Source organism: Porites lutea, chromosome 2 (assembly GCF_958299795.1).
Source record: "Porites lutea chromosome 2, jaPorLute2.1, whole genome shotgun sequence".
Lineage (NCBI taxonomy): Eukaryota > Metazoa > Cnidaria > Anthozoa > Scleractinia > Poritidae > Porites > Porites lutea.
The window spans coordinates 18,999,860-19,019,859 of NC_133202.1; the positions used below are offsets into that span (position 1 = coordinate 18,999,860).

Consider the following 20,000-nt stretch of genomic DNA (forward strand, 5'->3'; position numbering starts at 1 on the left):
TGTACGTTAACGGCTAGTTAGTCACCCTGAAGAAGATCACTGAATGTGATCGAAATATAGGTGGATTGAAAGGAAACTGTTTTCTGTCTTCATTTGTGATTAAGATATATATATATATATATATATATATATATATATATATATATATATATATATATATATATATATATATATATATATATATATATATATATATAGGGTCTACATCAAGAAAAGTGATCGCGTGATAAAAACAGTTACATATAACGTTTGAAATTTAAATTTTAAAGAAATTTTAGAATGAAAAGCGCGCTTGCTCTCAATCGCCTACAACTCTTATACGAAACCTAAGTCACACAAAAGCTCGCGCTGGCTTTCACATGTTCGATTGTACCTTAGGATGAACTTGCGTCGATGTCTGCATGTAGAGACAAGTTCGTTGCGCTTGTTCAGTGTTGCCATGTGAGGCCTACGGATTAAAAAGAACTTCTCTGTTGCACATAGATTGCAACGTTTTGTGAGGTTGGTGTAAGATTTTGCTTTGGCGAGTATTTTCCACGTGATATTGAATTCCTTGTTTGCCTCCTTTAGCTGCCACAGGTGCTTGCTCAGCTCAGTATCATTCCTTCTCTTTTCATGTCTAAATGACATCAGGTGGTTTCTGTATCTTGCCTTGAACTGAGTAGCTGTGAGACCGATGTATGTCTCTTTTTTGTCTCCAGGCATTCTCCGTTTAGCGGGCAGTCTTCTTTTTTCCTACAGCTACACGTGTTCTCTTCGTTTTTCTGTGGTTGCGCTGTTTCTGCTATCTTCAGGATGGCTTTGTTGTGGCCATCTATTATTTGCTTGACGTTGGGCATGCAGCTGTAGCTGAGCTTTATGGTGTTCCTGTTGAAAATTTTCCTCAGTTTGTGGCCCGCTGGGAAAGATCTTTCAATGAGGCTGATGAACGCACGTCCAATGTTGGTTTTGACGCTTTTGTTATATGGTGGATTAAACCATAGAACATTTCTTTGTCGTTTGCGTTTCTGTGATGGTGGCTGCTGTGGTGGTGGCTTGAATTCTAGTTTAAAAGCATAGCCACTCTTTCGTAATGCTTCCTGATACGGAGCCGATGCTTCATTAAAAACCTCGTGGTCGGAAGAAATGCTGGATAGTCGCCGGTTAATTGCTACGGGTATGTTTCTGAGGATGTTGGGTGGGTGGTTCGATTTGCTGTGAACGTAAAGCGGGGTGGTGGATGGTTTGGAGTATGGTTTGAGTTTTCCGGTGTTTAAATCCAGTGTTAAATCTAGGAAGTTAACAACTTTGTTGTTTGCATCAACTGTGATTTTTAGGTTGTTGTTCGCAAATATTTGGCATATTTGTTTTTTTGCTTTCTCTATATGTCGTGGTGTTTGGTTGAGTACGGCAAGCCCGTCATCTCTGTAAAGGCCGATTTCGATGCCAGGGATCTGCTTTAGCTGTGACAGGAGATAACAACCCACCAGTTCACAAGTCTCCGCTCCGTCGTAGCTTCCCATGGTTACGTCAAAATTTGATGTTGAATTTCTCTTTTCCCATGGTTGGCCTTTGCTGAATAGCAGGGAGTGCTTGGAAGTGATGACTGCTTGTCGTTCGTTGGCTGAGATGTTCACGTGTTCAGAGACGAAGTCAAGGGCGCGTTTTAGGAGGGCTTCGGTAATTGAGGGGTAAAATTCTACGACGTCAAAGCATATAAATGCCGAGTCCCCTTTATTAGCCAGCTGCTTGAACCATTGAAGCACAGAGGATGTGTTCTTCCACTGGTTAACTTTTGTGATGTCGACAAGTTTCCGATTTATTTCTTCCAGGATTTGTTTGCTTATGCGGCCTATCTCCGGTTTTGAAGGGTTAATCAGTCTACAAGTAGGCTTGTTTTCAAAATTTTCTTTGTGGTCTTTTAGCGTTATAAACGCTTCTTTCATTGCCATAGATTCTACCCGGTCATCTATGTTAAGTTTTTTTGTAATGGTCCTGGCTTCCTCGTCAATTTTCGTGAGCTGCTTAATGTCAGCTTTCTTATAGGTTTTTGTTACGTTGGCCTCTAACAGTTTTATATTCTGGGACGTCTAATTTATAAACGTTTGTGGACTTATCTGCTTTAACGAACAAGCGGCTGTCATTTTTTACGGAAGCAATGTCCTCTTCTAGGCCTTCTTGAAATTGGCTTTCTTAAAAATTTAAATTTCAAACGTTATATGTAACCGTTTTTATCACGCGATCACTTTTCTTGATGTAGACCCTGACGCTTCAGTGTTATAATGGAGTTTAACTGAAGAGTGGGTCACCTTTTGTGTGGCCTACGAAACAGGCTTGTATTAAACAACCATGCACCCAGGCTTTGAGTAGTTCACCTACTAGTCTATTCCGCTCCTTCACTGCAAGTAGAGCACTGTTTTGGCTTCGCCGGTGAACATCTAACTGAATATATATAAATATATATATATATACACCCGTTTTCAAAAAGGTTTCCATACAGAGAGATATATAGATAGATATATACTTTATTCTCTTGCACGTGCGCCCGTGTGCATTTTGCACTTCTTATTGTCCAACTTGTGAAAAACTCGGTTCAACAATAAATTTTTTCTTCGTTGGGTTTTTTGTTCCAATTTGACATGTCGTTTTGAGTTTGTTTGTTTTTTTTAGAAAAATACATGCGCCCTGCGATACAAATTTACAATGGCGAATTATATAGCTGATTTTGGGGATGAGGAAAACATCCCGCGAAGCAGCCGATCCGCGAGTTATACGGCGTCACCGAATTGGTAGGCCAAATGCCATGGCATCTGTAGCAAGTGACGACGCATTTTTATTAATAGAGTGTATTAAAAAATGCGCTGTCCAGGAGCGTGCTCAAGAGAAACTGTAAACTAACTTGAAAGCATTTGTGGCCGAGAGTTTATTCTGTCTTCAATGAGACGTTGCCTTACAGGCCGTGATTGTACACGAGAAAAGGTGAGACAATAATATACATGACCAGCTTATCATGGTTATGAGAAAGTCTGCTTCTATGAACCTCGTCAACGTCTTAGTCCGTTTTAATCAACTGCTATAATATTGTTGCTCCTTCCCACATATCCAGTATGGACATCCACCGTCACATCTTCCTTCTCAGCGGTTTCGAAAACACATTTTTTTCATTTCATCTGCGTTGTTTTAAAAATGAAAATCTTTGATGTTTTTCCCCTTATCCTGTAACGACAACAACTATATGACTTACAAGTGACCGAATTCCTCATTCTTTAATTTTCAAGAGAATGCAAATCAAGAGCATTGCAGAAAATGTTCGTGCATAATTTTTTTAATTGACAAATTGGAACAAAGAACTTGACGAAAAGAAAATTTATCGTTTAATCAAGTTTTTTCACAAGTTGGACAATAACAAGTGTAAATGCAGACGGGCGCACGTGCAAGAAAACAAAAGTATATATCTATCTATATATCTCTCTATATGAAAACCTTTTTGAAAACGGGTATATATATATATATAAAGGAGGCAAATAAGGAATTCAATATCACGTGGAAAATACTCGCCAAAGCAAAATCTTACACCAACCTCACAAAACGTTGCAATCTATGTACAACAGAGAAGTTCTTTTTAATCTGCAGGCCTCACACGGCAACACTGAACAAGCGCAACGAACTTGTCTCTACATGCAGACATCGACGCAAGTTCATTCTAAGGTACAATCGGACATGTGAAAGCCAGAGATTGTAGCGCGAGCTTTCGTGCGACTTAGGTTTCGTATAAGAGTTGTAGGCGATTGAGAGCAAGCGCGCGCTTTTCATTCTAAAATTTCTTAAAAATTTAAATTTCAAACGTTATATGTAACCGTTTTTATCACGCGATCACTCTTCTTGATGTAGACCCTGACGCTTCAGTGTAATAATGGAGTTTAACTGAAGAGTGGGTCACCTTTTCGGTGGCCTACGAAACAGGCTTGTATTAAACACCCATGCACTCAGGATTTGAGTAGTTCACCTACTGGTCTATTCCGCTCCTTCACTGCAAGTAGAGCACTGTCTTGGCTTCGCCGGTGAACATCTAACTGAATTATATATATATATATATATATATATATATATTTAGTATATACTAAAACAGTGGATAGTGTTTTTCGCGCACTCTGATTGGCTACTCAATCAGTGAATATCCTGCACTATTCACTGATTCACCTCCAGTTCCTCCGAGCGAGCGACGCCAAACTCGCGTAAGTTGCGAGCAAAATGTCTTCCCGGTTTGCTGCCGTAAACAAACAAAGAAATTTCACAACTAATCAAGCAAACTGTTTCCGAAATACACGAAGAAGGTGACGAAGTTCGGATTGGAAGTTTTAACAGGTAAAGTTTGTGTTTTTGACACGAATTTATCGATAAAACCGGTGAAAAAGTTTTTTGTTTACAAATGCAAATTAAGTTCGTCTTGCTTACTTTATTTAGTTGAGTTGTTCATAAATAAGCTTAAAACTAAATTTAATAACCTTTTTTTATAGAATGACTTTAAATACAAAAAAAATTCACAATTCCTTTTGAAGAAATTTCCCCGCAAGAGCTAAACAAATGCCTTCAAATGTTTTAATTGTCGGCAAGAAAAAGCGACGGCCGCGGCCGCCGGGTCATTACGCGCCAAAATTGTAATCGTTGGCAACAGTATTTGAGTTAAAAATCGTCATTTTTGTGCTCAATTATCTCACTGTTTTAGTATATACTAAAACAATTATTCACCTCAGTGTCGGTGGCTAGTCGTGGATATTTACCTCACTGCTTCGCAGTTCGGTAAATATCCAGGACTAACCACCTCCACTTCGGTGAATAATTGTTATATATATATGAGGTTCAAAGGTGGCAATTGGCAAAAATGTACACCTTTAATTTTGATATATATATATATATATATGGCATTCAATATGTTGGATCCACTACCACTAATTTTCGGTCTAGGTTCAATAATCACAGAAGTAGGATCAATGCCCATCTCAAGTTGTCTTCTGAAAATAAGAGGAATGACGATTTTCTCTACCAACATTTTCATAGTTCGGGACACTTAGGATTAAGCCATTTAACTATACAGTTAATAGACAGAGCCATGGGAGAGAGGGAGTTGCGGAAGAAGGAGGGAGAGTGGATGTATAGATTGGGAACGCTGCGCCCTCAAGGACTTAATGAGGATGATGGTTTTTACGCCCAGAACCGAAAGACGCGCGCGGGCGCGCGCAGGAGATGATAGTGTCATCTATGACATTTTCCGTTAGACGTTTAAAATAACAGTCATTTCAGTCGTGATGCGCGCGCGTTACCTTCGTAATTCAGCAATTTAAAAGTTCTGTACGTTAACGGCTAGTTAGTCACCCTGAAGAAGATCACTGAATGTGATCGAAATATAGGTGGATTGAAAGGAAACTGTTTTCTGTCTTCATTTGTGATTAAGATATATCTATATATATATATAAAAAGTTGTCCCAAGCATCTCCCTCTCCCGTCCTCATAAACACAAATATATCTTAATCACAAATGAAGACAGAAAACAGTTTCCTTTCAATCCACCTATATTTCGATCACATTCAGTGATCTTCTTCAGGGTGACTAACTAGCCGTTAACGCACAGAACTTTTAAATTGCTGAATTACGAAGGTAACGCGCGCGCATCACCACAGGTGGCCCAAGCGTAATATGAGAGTTTGTACGGGAAAAATAGAGTTTGAAACTTAGATGAAATAAATGAAGTGAAAGCGATAAAAGTTATCAATAAAGTTTAAATATTGTTACCTGGAGTCGTTGTCTTTGTTTTTACGAAGTTTCAACGCGATTTGAGTACTTTTACATCATCTGACCTGACAGTGTAATAATAAGAGACAAGGTAGGACAGAATCGCTCGATAGACCTTCAAAGCTGCTCAGAATCAGCTCCAAATTTCACGCGAAAACGCAAACACACTTACATTTTACAACTTGAGATGGGCATTGATCCTACTTCTGTGATTATTGAACCTAGACCGAAAATTAGTGGTAGTGGATCCAACATATTGAATGCCACATACCTTACAAGTCATAAGATAAACCACGTTTTTAGAGTTACAATTTAAGTTGTAATTAATACGGAATTCCTTCCCATTGGTTTTGCTGCGGAAAGTTCTCCCCACACACAGAAAAGTGCAAATTTGGCACCGATTGCTACCACACTTTGATGTTCCTGTTACCTCTTCCTTAGCGGCAGTCCTAAACTTTGCTCGAACCAAGAAGTCGGAGAGGCACTTCGGTCTTCTGAAAGCAACCATTGGCACCTCTCTAATGGCATCCCGGCATCTCTGCGAAGAGTGAAGAACCGGATGTAGCTTCCTCAACATGCCTCCGATTTTAGGAAGGCCCGGGTGGTACGTCACTGTGAAGGGAATCCTGGTATTTTTCTTTCTTGGTTTATCCCTCAATGCTTCATCTCTAGGTGTTTGCCTCGCTCTATCCACTTGTTGTTGTATGACATTCTTCTTATATCCCCTTTCTTCTAAAGAACTACACAAATCCCGCGCTCTGCTTTCAAAGAAAGCCTCCTTGGAACAAATCCTCCTCAAACGTAATGCTTGTGCATAGGGAATCCCTTTCTTGCAAGAGTTCGGATGACACGACACCCGGTGGAGATACTGATGGCTATCGGTGGGTTTGATGTAAACATCTGTCTCCAGTTTTCCCGATTCATTCACGACTTTAACATCTAAGAATTCCACTTCTTGATAGGACCATTTTGATGTAAACTTGATCGTTCTATGCGCACTGTTTAGATAATTAATAAAATCTTTAAGACTTTCCTCCTCTTCTGTCCAAATTATAAAAATATCATCAATATATCGCCACCAAGTTTGGGGTTTTATTAAAGCGTTTGAAATCAACTGTCTTTCTAGTTTGTCCATAAAAATGTTAGCATACGACGGTGCCATCCGAGTCCCTATCGCAGTGCCTAGTTTCTGGAGAAAATGCAACTCATCAAATTCAAAATTATTGTTCTTAAGAACTATTTCTGTAAACCCTACTAAGTCGTTCTTGAGATCCCCTAGTTTCCTCCAATTCTCCACATTGGAATCCCATGTTAACAACGCCTCTTTCACCGCCTCTATCCCCTCATCGTGTGGTATGTGGGGATATATATATATATATATATATATATATATATATATATATATATATATATATATATATATATGTATAAATGAACACAAGTGAAACTCTAAAAATTGCCTTGAACGGGATTTGAACCCGCGTCCTCGACTTTCTAGTGCCGATGTGTTAACCACTACACCACCAAGACAACCACGCTAACGCGCAGTCGAATTGAAGGCTTTATGGCTCACGGGACTCCCCAAACAATTCTTTAGAGTTCACAGAGGCCACTGGAAGGTGCTAACACCTTTTTTTTAATACTATACATAACACAAATGAACTGAAACCAGTGAAAGAAAGAAATAAATGAATGTTTGGGGAGTCCCGTGAGCCATAAAGCCTTCAATTCGACTGCGCGTTAGCGTGGTTGTCTTGGTGGTGTAGTGGTTAACACATCGGCACTAGAAAGTCGAGGACGCAGGTTCAAATCCCGTTCAAGGCAATTTTTAGAGTTTCACTTGTGTTCATTTATTTCTTTCTTTCACTGGTTTCAGTTCATTTGTGTTATGTATATATATATATATATATATATATATATATATATATATATATATATATATATATCAAATTAAAGGTGTACATTTTTGCCAATTGCCACCTTTGAACCTCATCTTTTCTCAAGCAATGTTGAACATTGTAGTATATCAAATATTAATAGTTACCAATGTGCCTGTAAACAGTGCTGCCCTATAGCAGTTTATGCAATGTGTTACTCTCTTGTTAGTCCTTGTGGATACTGGACTTAAGGAACTTTATTTGCCCTTGTTAGTAACCGGAATACACTGTACAATGTGATGGGTGTGAAAACACATCTGTCAGTATCAGTGGACCTGAGATAAACCTTACTCTCCGGGCTGTAACCACTTATGTCCTATGTTGCAATTTGGCTCCAAGCATGTCTGCATTGAAGATGTGCATATTTTCAAACATTGTCATGAAATGACACTATTTTTGTTGTGGATTGGGACATACTGTTTAATTGTGATGTTGTTGCTGAAGAAGAGCTATTCTCCTTTTCCCGTAGATATACATTTTTAAACCTACGTCTGGTAAGTTAACAGATTGGTCGAGACAGGCCTTTGAACAGGGTCTACCGAAACAATGGATTGGACGTCATTCTAAAGTCATAAATATCCAGTTTCATCCCGATAATTACCAGCTTATGCTGCTGCAGGACCACCAAATGTTTACAATTGTGGATCTGTCAGAGGTAATACCTTCTTTCTGTTATCGTAAACGTAATGTTTTTACTTCCACCATCTCTTTTGAGAATACAGCTGTCCAAAAACACACACATAGGTATTAACGCTTTCACCCCCTAAAAGTGACAAAGTGAAAATTCAACAAAAATTTCCAAATTTCATTTTGTAAAATGCAAAAAAACAATTAGCACCATGTGAAAGTACTGCCAAAGAGGATCCATGGGAATGGTGCACCACAAGATTTTATTCCAAGACTTGGAAGTCGGTTACAATCGGCTTTGAAGACACAATAATTACTCTGGGAGTGAAAGAGTTAAGGTACGATTCGAAATTTTAGGTAGTTTTTAAAAGTATTTTCACTCTCCACCTTGACTGTTATAAACTTACCTTTAAGCCGTTACCAGACGTAGATGCCCTGCTGTACGAGCCAAAATTAGTTCGACGAAAAAGAAAGCAGCCAGCATCTGATTCCGCTGAACAAACGGATCAAGGACAGCAGTCATTTAAGGCTTGTCTCAAATATTCGGTGAGTATGCTTTCTTATCCGTAATTTTCACAAACCCTCCTTAATTAAGTTGATTCTGAAAGGGATCGCAGCCAGGGTAATCTCAAAGAAAAATCAACAACATAGACTCGGGGACGGACTCGGTAAGAAGAACCTCGAATTCTGTTTATTCACTTGTGTGCGAGTGGAAAGCTTATTTTCTATGTAGTTTCGAGAGATGGGTTATGGATAGTTCTTTTACAGCACACCAAAAAAAAGTATTCTTCGTCACAAAGAGCATACCAAACCTAAACTGAAATATTGACGTCCGTTGGCGCGGCTGAGTACAGAATTAACGAGGATGTCAAATGCATTAACCGGTGGTTCTGTAGTAACGGTCTTATTTGCATCACGAAAAAGACGGTGGCATAGTTATTGCATCACACAGGGATGTCAAACTTGCCAGAGACGTTCATATTTCTTACAGTAATTCGATTCTGGATAAGAAGAGATCCTTCAAGTACCTCGGTGTGATAGTAGATGATTCGTTATGTTGGAACAGTCACATATCATTTGTGTCGCGTTGAGCCTACCCTCAACGTAAGCTGCTGAATAGAATTTCGTCTTTTCTTGATCCAACTAACCTTCTGAAGATTTATAAACTGACAATTTAAACCCATTTTAGGTTGCCGTTTTACTGTATGGGGATCCTGCTCCAAGAAAAACTCTGACTTTTAGTTAGAACAATTACAAAACAAAGCTATGAGGCAAAGCACCTGACTTGCTCACAAATGATGAGAGACAAACTTGAACTTCTAACGCTATCTAGCAGGCGAAGATTTCTGCATTTTCAGCTAGTGTTCAAAATTGTTTACCATCAGCGTTTTCCTGTGTAACTTCAGAGTTTTTAAAAAGACCTGGAGATCTGACTACCGTAGTAGGACCTTAAGAGATAGACCAGAAATTCGTCTGCCTAAAATAAAATCTACTATTGGCCAGTTTACTTTTAAATTTTAAAGGCTTGGAACGAGTTACTCAAAGAATTACGGGCTGATGGCCTAAATTTACTTACCTTTCATGTACACCTTTGTTATATTGTGAAGATTAGCCTTTCCGCTTTTTTTATCATGTACTATTGTTTTAATCTTTTAATCTTCAAAAGGGTAGTGGCGTATGTATCTGCTCAAAGAATACGAACAGAGCGAAGTAGAGTCAGTTTGGATCAATATGAGACCTCATGCGATACCTAGGAGCGTCTCTACTATTCTTCTGGGAGTGGTATACCAGTCCACCGCCAACAGGGAATTAGAAAATGTTATTTTTTGAGAACACATCCAGTCGAATATCGATAATTTCCTTATGAAGCATCCTAATGCTATGGTGATAGCAACCGGAGATTTTAATGCAACCTCGACTGGATTGGACCCTAAATCCGTCAGCATCCCAAACCACCTCAAACAGCTTGTTGCATCAGGCATACTGGATTGATTCTGCACTAATAGGCCTCACCTCTTCCATCTCCAGAGGATTCCCAAAGTGGCAGCATCCGATCATTACACAATACTAGCTCGCCTAACGGAAATATCCCCACCCAAACAGGATTCTATCCGTAGGATCAGGATTAGGCAGTGTTGAGCTAATGACTGGAGAGACTTTGGCAGTTGGATGACAGGGAAAGACTGGTCGGAGATTTTCTCTGCCCCTTCCTGTGCACAAAATTCGAGATCTTATCACAAGAACATAACTCCGCCATGGCGCTTATTTTCCTTGGAAGTCTGTTAAGAAACACATAAGTGACAAGCCATGGGTTGCCAATAACATCAAGCTATTAATCTCGAAGCGTCAGTCTGCGTTTATTAGGCACGGGAAGGACTCTCTTGTCTACAAATTTTGGAAGACCAAGGCCCAACGTGATATCAAACTTGACAAATCCCTTTATTACAACAATAAAATCAACGACCTTGCTCAAAGCAACGCTAAAAAATGGTGGTAGCAAATCAAGTCGCTAACTGGTCAGGACGCACCCAGCAAACAAGCACGGTATCATCAATTCCCTAAACGATCAATTGACTCACAAACACGATTAAACTTCCACAAAGCCGCAATGCTAAGCAAACAACCAGGTTGTGGTGCGTTTAGTTTGCTGTTATCTTTATTTGTCCCTCGTGTTTTATGTCGCCTTCATCTCAAAACCAGTGCTGTTACTTCGGCGGAGCGCGAAGTAAAGGATTTGCGACGCTCAGGAATGTATTAAAGTTGACTTTTTTGGACAAGATTGGGCACACAAAGTCTGTAGGTTTTCGGTTTTATTCGGCTATTTGACGAAATGAGAGCCGAATTAGTTCGCGATATCTCGAGATCACTTCGATTTCTTTGATTTATTCTTTAACTTTTTCGAGGAAGAAAGAATTATTATTTTGGCTTTCCCGGGGTTTGAACCGACTCACCTGTGTGACCCGTCAGATCAGAGGAGACTCTAAGTGAAGGGATTAGCCGATTGCGGTACTGCGACCTAGGGTAGTTCGAGCTACGAAAAATAGTTATGAAATAATGCAATAGTTTCGGGACAAGATTGGGCGTGCAAGTTCGTGACTTTTCGGCTTATTTCGGCTATTTAACGAAATGAGACCGGACTACTTCGTAATATCACTTCGAGTTTAGCCTTTAATTTACTCGAGGAATAAACAGAGGATAATACGTGGCCGCGCAGAGACACGAAATTTCTCTTCGAGTATTCAAAAACATTTCACGAGTGAGCCCTCCTTTCGAACTGTTTTATGATGAATTTAACGTTACAAAATGCCGTACAAAGACATTTTGTCTTTGTTGAGTGTTACGTAGTAAAATTGCTTTCATGCGTTGCGTGACTTTTCTCGAACGTTCTCTGCGTTTTTGGATTATTCATGAATAATTAATTAGGGCATGTTAACATTTCGGTATGAATCAGCAGATTTGCATCAGTTACTGAAATCATAAAATATGTCGAAAAGCTACTACTTTTCGCCTGTTTAGTACTTTCTAGAACCTTATGTCAAACGGTATACAAGTTCCAAGCGAGTTCTTTTGACGAACTAAGTTTTGTCCCACGAGCTGGACTGTAAGTGTGACGAAGGTCGATTTTCAAGTTCTGTGATCACAAGTTGGCGGAAGCCGTAAGATATCTGAAGTTCAAGTAAGAGTTTGTTATTGCCCCCGCAGGGATTTCGCCCACAAGGCGAAATCCCGAGGAGGCACCCTAGTAACTCGCGCGTATATTAAAGAAAGTACTTACAGTTGAAACATACAGTCAGTATGCCAGAAAAAATCTCGATTTGCTTGAACAGGGGCCGCGAGGAATCGGTAGGTCATGATGACGTTTCTATTGTTAGCGCCCGCAAGTACGAAATGGTTAGGATGACGTAAAGACAGAAAATCCCCCTCAGGTAGATTTTGTGACAGTTTATTATGCAGTCACACTTCGATACTCTTTTGCGTTACATGTTATCAGTGACATTCTGTGGAGCAGTTTTTTTGAAGGTTATGGACCAAAAGACACTCGTCAAGCGCAGATGAAGTTATAAGGTGCGAAACTGTGTATATATATAAACACTTGGAGAGTTTGCCAGACACAAGTTCACAAATCTTTGATTGGAAACCTTGCCAGACACTTTTTCTCTCTCTTTGACCGAAATAAGACTCAACCCCAAACAAGCAAGACGAACAGATCAACGCCTAGCTTATCACTAGCAGAACGATGGACGATTACAGAAATTCGCCGACAGTCAAATTCTGTGCTGACTTTATATTCCCTGCTCACAGATGTCCTTCCGCTATAAAGTTTAAAATAAGACTAGAATGCGCGAGCGTGAATTGACCAAATGTCCTTTTAATTTCTAAGGCTTACTTTCTGGCAAAAATGAACTGAATGTAAAAAGTGAAAGAGAAATAGCGGAAAATTCAACTTCTAGTTGAATCTTTTCTTATGCAGTTTAGAATAAACTATTCTCGAAACTGAGAATGTTTTGATCAAAGCTGTGTAAATCGAACAGAAACTGTGCATGGAACCTTGCGTTTCCTGTTCAGTTTTATCACACCTATTGTATGGAATATGTGTGAAAATCTTCATCATGAATCGGACGGGTATCCTAGCCGCCAGTATCCTCATATTTGACTTAGGTCTAAACGTTTAGACCCAAGTCAAATTTAGAAGGATTTGTATGGAGTCATCAGAGCATAACTCAGAGACAATTTGTCCCAAAATGCTAGTTTTTGGCAAGTAGGCCTCTTGGATGTTGCTCTTTTCAGAATATCCTGACAAATCCCATAATTTTACAAATTAACACCTTACTCTTACCATATTTCATTTCTTACTATTCCTCCGCATTAATCAGTTCCACAACCACGACACCGAAGTGTACGCTACGTAGCGTTTTGTTATTTTCCTTTTTAGCGGAGCTAGACGCGCGCGCTTCGCGGAGCCCCATTGTTAAGAAAATTTGGTTATCTATCCATCCAAGAAAGTTTTGGTAGTCACTTGAACGTACGCCCGTACACTCTTTGGTGGTGGTGGTGGGGGAGTGGGGGTATTAAGTATTAAGTACACTCTGCAAGGGAGACGGGGAATCCAAGCAATGCAGCTTGCGTTGTCTCGGTGAAAGATTATCAAGGTGGTGGAAGTTTACCTAGAGGCAACGGATGGAGTTTCTCTAGTGTAACAAAGCTGATTCTTTCTTTCGACATAATGTTCAATTTCATTGGAAGAAAAACATGACAATTTTAGCGGCCACCAAGGTGAAAATAGGGACCTTAAGCAACGACGACGGCAGTGAAAACGTCGGTAAAAAAATGAATTTGCGTTGTTTCAAGCTTCATCGCGTCTATTTGGACCCGCTCAATATGTCAAAAGCAAGCGACTTTTCCTGGAGTTGAATTCTTAAGCATTTTATTCAAGTTCAAAAAGAGGAAGGAAAATTCGTCGTTGTATGTCCACGTCCTCCATAAAACGTCAAATTAGGAGGTTTCACGTCGTAGTCGTGCAGTGGACGTCAAAGGAATGTACTAAAAAGCGTGATGCACCTGCAGAGCTGTTGTTTTGATCATTAAACCTATTGTTTTTTTGAAGTTGTCGTCGTCGTAGTTGCTTAAGCTCCCTAATGAGCGGCAGCGAAAAAAACGTGAACAGGAACACATACCACATTTCCTCCATAAAACGTGTAACTAAGAAGTTTCTGGAAGTTTCACGTTGTAGTGTAACTAAGAAGTTTCTGAAAGTTTCACGTTGTAGTCGTGCAAAACAACGGCAAAGAAATGTTAAAAAAGGTGTGCTGCACGTCCAAAGTTTTTTTTTTTTTTTGCTAACAAACCTCTTTAGAACTTTAGCTTGTATGTTTTGTTTTCCCAATAGAGGCCCCAGGGGAACTTGACCCTTTCTCTTTTCATAAGTTATGCGTAGACATGCACGTGAGTAAAACGAAATTTGAAGTCTAGAGTATTATCACATGACCTGTATTGGCAAAACAAAACATACAAGCTATACCCACTGGGCGGGCGGGGGAGGGGTCTGTGTCAAGTTGTTGCCTTCGCCGCCTGGCATTACACGATTTTATATTTTGTTTGAGTAAACTATAGGTATTAAAGAGAGCTTCGCTTTTAGCCCTGGCTAAATCCATATATTATACTATTCTTTTGCAGCCGATACTTTACGCAGGTTATGCAAAGGACAGCTCTTTAGTTGTGGTTGAGAGGCCATGGAAGTCAATAGTGGAAAAGTTACCCCCGCCGCTCTATCGAAAAAAGTACGGAACATAGCAGCAGCCTTGCACAAAATTACAAGACGGCAGCGTTGTTCGAGAGCACTTTCTCTGACCTTGGAAGTTCTAGAATAAAATCAACGATGTAGATAAATAGTGGTGTGTAAATGAGAGAGTGTGTATGAAGTCTTTACTTTTCTGTCACATGTTATCCCACCGATATACATATTATTTGCAATAGAGTGGAAAAACTACTTTAATTTTTCTATTTGAATAATCCTACTGGTGTCTACAAAGGCAGCATTAATATGAATGTAGTGAATGTAGTTTAGTTTTCAGAGTATAAAAGTTGAACGTTAAAGCTCTCACTAACAACCGAACGAGAAAAAAATGGCCACTTTGAAATTAAAATTGCTTACCCAAAGACCGAATATATTGTTAATGTTATTACAAGAAAGGGAAAATTCTGCTGAATGATGGCAGCTTTTAGTAAAGGTCTCTAGATATGGTGAGTGTTGTCATTTCCTGAGAGCACAAACAATTCAATTCGTGTTTTCATTTTATCCCGCGGAAATCAGTGAATTGTGTGGTAACAGGAATTATAACCATAAAATATCATTATCTATTACTATTTAGGGCCATGTTTGGTTTTTTGTTTCTTCCTTTAGCCATATTTTGGTACCAGGTAGTTAGGGTGAAAAAAAAAAAAGAAATGGAAGATGACAAGAACCAGTTTGGTACATTTTGATTAATGTATGCTGGGGATTGTTTCGCGCGGACTGTTATGAGTTTCAACTGTTTCAACTGTTTATTTGGGCAAAATTACTTCAAAGACAAGGACTGTTCAGTAACAAAATTTCTTAAGATATGTCACTTTTCTTGAGGAAATGTATGAAAAGTGGGCCGATCAATGCGAAACTTGGCATGCTCCCCCAGAAAAATTTTTCAATTTAGGGTCTCGGAAATGCCATCTCCTGCGTTTTCTGAAGGGCATTTCAGTAAATAAGGATGAAGAAAAATGCAGTGATTAGTTGTTTATTTTACCCATCTCTGGTGCTATCCGTAAGGTACAGTGTTAAAAAAGGGTAAAACAGTGACGCCATCAAGGAGATTTCAAGCAAAGGGTGAGATGTGTACCCTTCAGACGGGCAAACTCTGTTATAATGCCATCAATATCAATTACGTCCTTGTGCTCATATACAGAATTGCAAGAGAGCTCAATCTCTCGTCTGTCGGCTCGTCTGTCATGATCCTTCGTAAAGGAGTTTGCAGTCTCTTCATACCGCTGAGACTACGCTCAGCTGTGTATGAGGACACGGGATAAGTTAACAAAGTTATGAGAGCCGTGACATATACTCCGGGATAGAATTGGAGTTGGCTTGGTCAAAAGTCTCAACCAAGGTCTGTGCTTCACGTTCGGATTCATTTCACTTCACTTAATCAGTAAAAGGAAATCCTAACACAAAAAAAATGAAAAATCTATATATTTTTTTCCAGATTTCAGCTTAGCTTATCTGGGCAGAGCTTTATACAGGTAACATTTTGTTGCCGACAAAGAACGACCAAACTGTATTTGTTTTGTCTACTTTGGAAGGAAACGTGGATTTGCTTCGATCATGATATAGTTTGACAACTTTTACATGGAGGGCCAGTCCTGTCCTGTGTCTTTAAAATCTTTCGGCCCTCCTCACATTCTGTGCATTTTCAAAATTGACCCCAAAATCAAGCCTCTTAGAAAATTGTACCCCCAATCCAAAACCACCGAACCACCCCCCCCCCCCCCCCCGGACGTAATAGCCGATCGGTCCATAAATACGAAGAAAAGGTAGCGAATTTTCCTCTTTCCGACTACGCAATGAGTGTAGAAGTGCATGTTTTAAAACGGTACTCTGAGAAAATTAAGCTGGTGGGAATTGATCCTTTCTTATTAAGTGAAAAGGATTTTGATACAGAATGCTTGCCTCCTGTGGAAACAATTGATGTCGTGTCATTTTTAGTCTTGGAAACAAGTCACTACACGCAGGACCAGTTAAAAGCATTTACAAGCCTACAAGCTTATGACCAAATGGTTTCAGGATTTATCAAAACTGTGCAAGGCCGTGTTATAAATGGCAACTTTATCGTTTATGATGTGAAGTGTATGAAATAATTCATTTTTGAACTGCGGTTGTAGATGAAAGTGAAGAATGATCATCGCAGTAAATTTTCCAATTTAAGCAATTGGAAAGAAGAAGCCTGAAAAAAATCAGGGCTTCAACGGGATTCGAACCCGTGACCTCCGCGTTGCCGGTGCGTTGCTCTACCAACTGAGCTATGAAGCCACACATTGGGGGCGAGGTCAATTTATTGAGTTCATATCTCCCGTGAGGAGTGAGATATGAACGGGAGATATGAACTCAATAAATTGACCTCGCTCCCAATGTGTGGCTTCATAGCTCAGTTGGTAGAGCAACGCACCGGCAACGCGGAGGTCACGGGTTCGAATCCCGTTGAAGCCCTGATTTTTTTCAGGCTTCTTCTTTCCAATTGCTTAAATTGGAAAATTTACTGCGATGATCACTCTTCACTTTTATCGTTTATATTGGCAAGGTTCGGCACTCGGAAAAATTGAATGACCCGTGCGTCTATATTAGTGAGCTCACTAGAACTTAATAACAGTGTGCCATAGCAGGAGCCCCTGACCATAGCTATTTCTCAGTTTAGTTATTGTATCGTTGCTAAATACGTATTTACCACTTACTAAATGCTATACAATCATATTAAAAAAACTACCGTATTTGCGGCTATTTTTCCCGCAGCTACATGTAGTTTACCCTCTATGAACTAATTTGTGGTAATTGAACTGCTGGTGTGGTCACAGGTTGCCCAAGGGTAATATGAGAGTTTGTATGGGAAATAAAGAGTTTGAAACTTAGATGAAATAAATGAGGTCAAAGCGGTAAACGTTATCAATAAAGTGTAAATATTGTTACCTGGAGTCTTTGTCTTTGTTTTTACGAAGTTTCAGCGCGATTTAAGTACTTTTACATCATCTTACCTGACAGTCTGAGTGTAATGATAAGAGGCCTTGTGGATTCGGCAGCGTAAAATGTAAGTGTGTTTGTTTTTTCGCTTGAAATTTGGAGCTGATTCTGAGCAACTCTGAAGGTCGATCGAGCAGTTCTGTCCTATCTTGTCTCTCATATTACGCTTGGGCCACCTGATGTGTGGTTATTGAACTAACGAAAAAAAACTGAAAAAACTGCCAGTTGTGCTTGATAAAAGACAAGTCTTTCTTGAATCGTGAAACCACGATCTGCTAATACACGGTCCCCAGGCTTCAGATTTTTCAGCAAAGCACAATGTTCAGTCAAATACTTATCCGAGGTACGTCCTCCCCATGCTCTTGACATAAAGCGAATGGAACCCTGAGGTGTGATTCCAATGAGTACGTTTACTGTATTATAGTGTTTATAGCTACTGAAGGTTTAGGCTCTTGCAAGGAGATTTGAAAGGCGTTCGATAAATATTTCAAAGCAGTCAGTAATTATAGTAGTCTTCTTTCCAAAGGAATATTGGAAACACCTTGGCATGGTTCTCAGCACCTCCTCTCTTTCTGGCCAAACAATTAATGGTGTCAATCTAACATCCATCACAGTAATCCATGATAAAAAAAAATCCTTGAGACTGTTGACTGGCTTACATCAAATCTGTAAGCCAAATCTTGCTGCGGTACATTTAATCTCAACGTTATAAGAACCATAACTAACTCTTGATAGGAAGTCAGAGTCCTGCTCTTTCTGGTAATGTGAGGCTCAACAAACCCTAAAACTGCTTTAGTCGAAGAGTCTGTCTAAACTTGATAGTCAGTCATCAGAGTCAAAGTAATCCTCAGTGAAAGGTTGGATTTTTTGTTTATATAAACAAATACTCAAATTCTGCATCATAAACATCTCATTTCTACTTGTGCTAAGAAACGCTTGCATGATGCCTTTCTTCTCTCTTGCCTCAACTACTGCCCAATTATTTGGAATTATATGCTTGAGAAAACGGCATTATTACAAAAGAACAATTTGCATATTTGAAGAGCTCTTCAACCATTGCCGCGTTACTTAAAGTGGTTGACGAATAGAAATGGGCAAAGTATAAAGGGCTGATCACTGCAGCCGTGTTCTTACACTTACGGAAGGCCTTCGATGTCATTGATCACTCATTATTACGCCAAAAACTCAAAGCAAACGGAAGCTCTGGTGCTGAGCATGCATGGTTTCGTAGCTACCTTACCAACAGAACGCATTTTGTCCAATGTAACGGGGTTAACTCAAATGAGAGAACTGTCACCCATGGAGTCCCCCAAGGATCCGTACTAGGCCCAACCATTTTTTGTATACACATCAACGGTGTAGTGTCAACAACACCCGAGGGCTCCGTGTTTCTTTACGCTGACGACACTGAAACTCATCATTCGAGTCCTACCCTCGAAACCGCAGTTCTCAAAATGAATTCTAACCTCCAGAATATCTCTACATGGCTGCGGAACAACAACCTGATACATTCCTGATACTAAGCTTGATGAAAACATGTAACGTCACGTGATAGCTGTTATCCAATAGGATGCCAGATTTTACATGTGCTCTCGATCTTGTACAGGATTCTTCAGTGAACCGACTTATGGATTAAAAGTATTGTTTGTTTATGTTTACAAGAACGCTTTTGTTGCTGTACAAAGCCACAACGTTACATGGTGTCAGAAAGCGGTTCTTATTCTCGCTTTCGTTTGTTTAACAACGTCATTTGAACGTCAACCCTGGTCAACGGCGAGTTTAGAAAGCGATTGAAGCATGCCCGCCGATCCACCGAATGAGGGACGACAACCCGTACGAGCTGTTCAAGCACCGATATTTACCAGCAACGTCCCTGTTCCTCAAAAAATTGAATTATCTGGGAATCTTGCTAATAATTGGAAGCAGTGGAAGCAGGTTTGGAGTGCTTAAGAATCAGTCACGCGTCTCAATGAGCAGACCGACGAGTATCGAGTGGCTGCATTTTTATCACGTGTACAGTATGTGGTCCTTGGTCCGCGCAAGTCCGCGATGCCCTTGGTCCACGACTTTTTCGAAAATGATGAAATATTTCGTCGAGAAAAAAAGTAATGAAAGATATCGTCATTTACGGATAAGCATTCTTTTATATGACGAAGTTTCGGCTTTCTTGCTGTGGGTGAAGACGCGAAATTAAAGTTCGGTTGACAGGTAGGTTAATTTGTCTTGAATTTTGGATTTTTGCGGCACCGTAAATTACATGGTCATGTTTACTTAACCTGCGAATAAGTAAAACGCAACGGGAAGACGTGCCTTTTTGCAGAACAGGTTTTCAGATCAGCTTATTTCTGCTGTTGGAAGCATATTGCTGTAGACTCTGATTTTTTTGTTTTATCGACTCTTGAAAGATCTCA

At 39.8% G+C, this 20,000-nt stretch overlaps 1 protein-coding gene and 2 non-coding genes across 3 annotated transcripts in view; 2 read left to right on the forward strand and 1 right to left on the reverse strand.

The window, feature by feature from the left end:
• LOC140927961 (U3 small nucleolar RNA-associated protein 4 homolog) overlaps positions 1 to 15,197 on the forward strand; it is an 82,848-nt gene extending 67,651 nt beyond the window's left edge. The window contains exons 21-23 of the mRNA XM_073377667.1: positions 8,176 to 8,361; positions 8,748 to 8,879; positions 14,508 to 15,197. Of these exons, the coding sequence (XP_073233768.1) occupies positions 8,176 to 8,361; positions 8,748 to 8,879; positions 14,508 to 14,624 (435 nt within the window). The 3' untranslated portion in view covers positions 14,625 to 15,197. The remainder of the gene's footprint in view (positions 1 to 8,175; positions 8,362 to 8,747; positions 8,880 to 14,507) is intronic.
• Positions 15,198 to 16,814: 1,617 nt separating this feature from the next.
• Positions 16,815 to 16,887, reverse strand: Trnaa-ggc (transfer RNA alanine (anticodon GGC)). Its single transcript has one exon. It is a non-coding gene; the product is annotated as a tRNA-Ala (tRNA).
• Positions 16,888 to 16,991: 104 nt separating this feature from the next.
• On the forward strand, positions 16,992 to 17,064 carry Trnaa-ggc (transfer RNA alanine (anticodon GGC)). Its single transcript has one exon. It is a non-coding gene; the product is annotated as a tRNA-Ala (tRNA).
• The last annotated feature ends 2,936 nt before the right edge of the window (positions 17,065 to 20,000 follow it).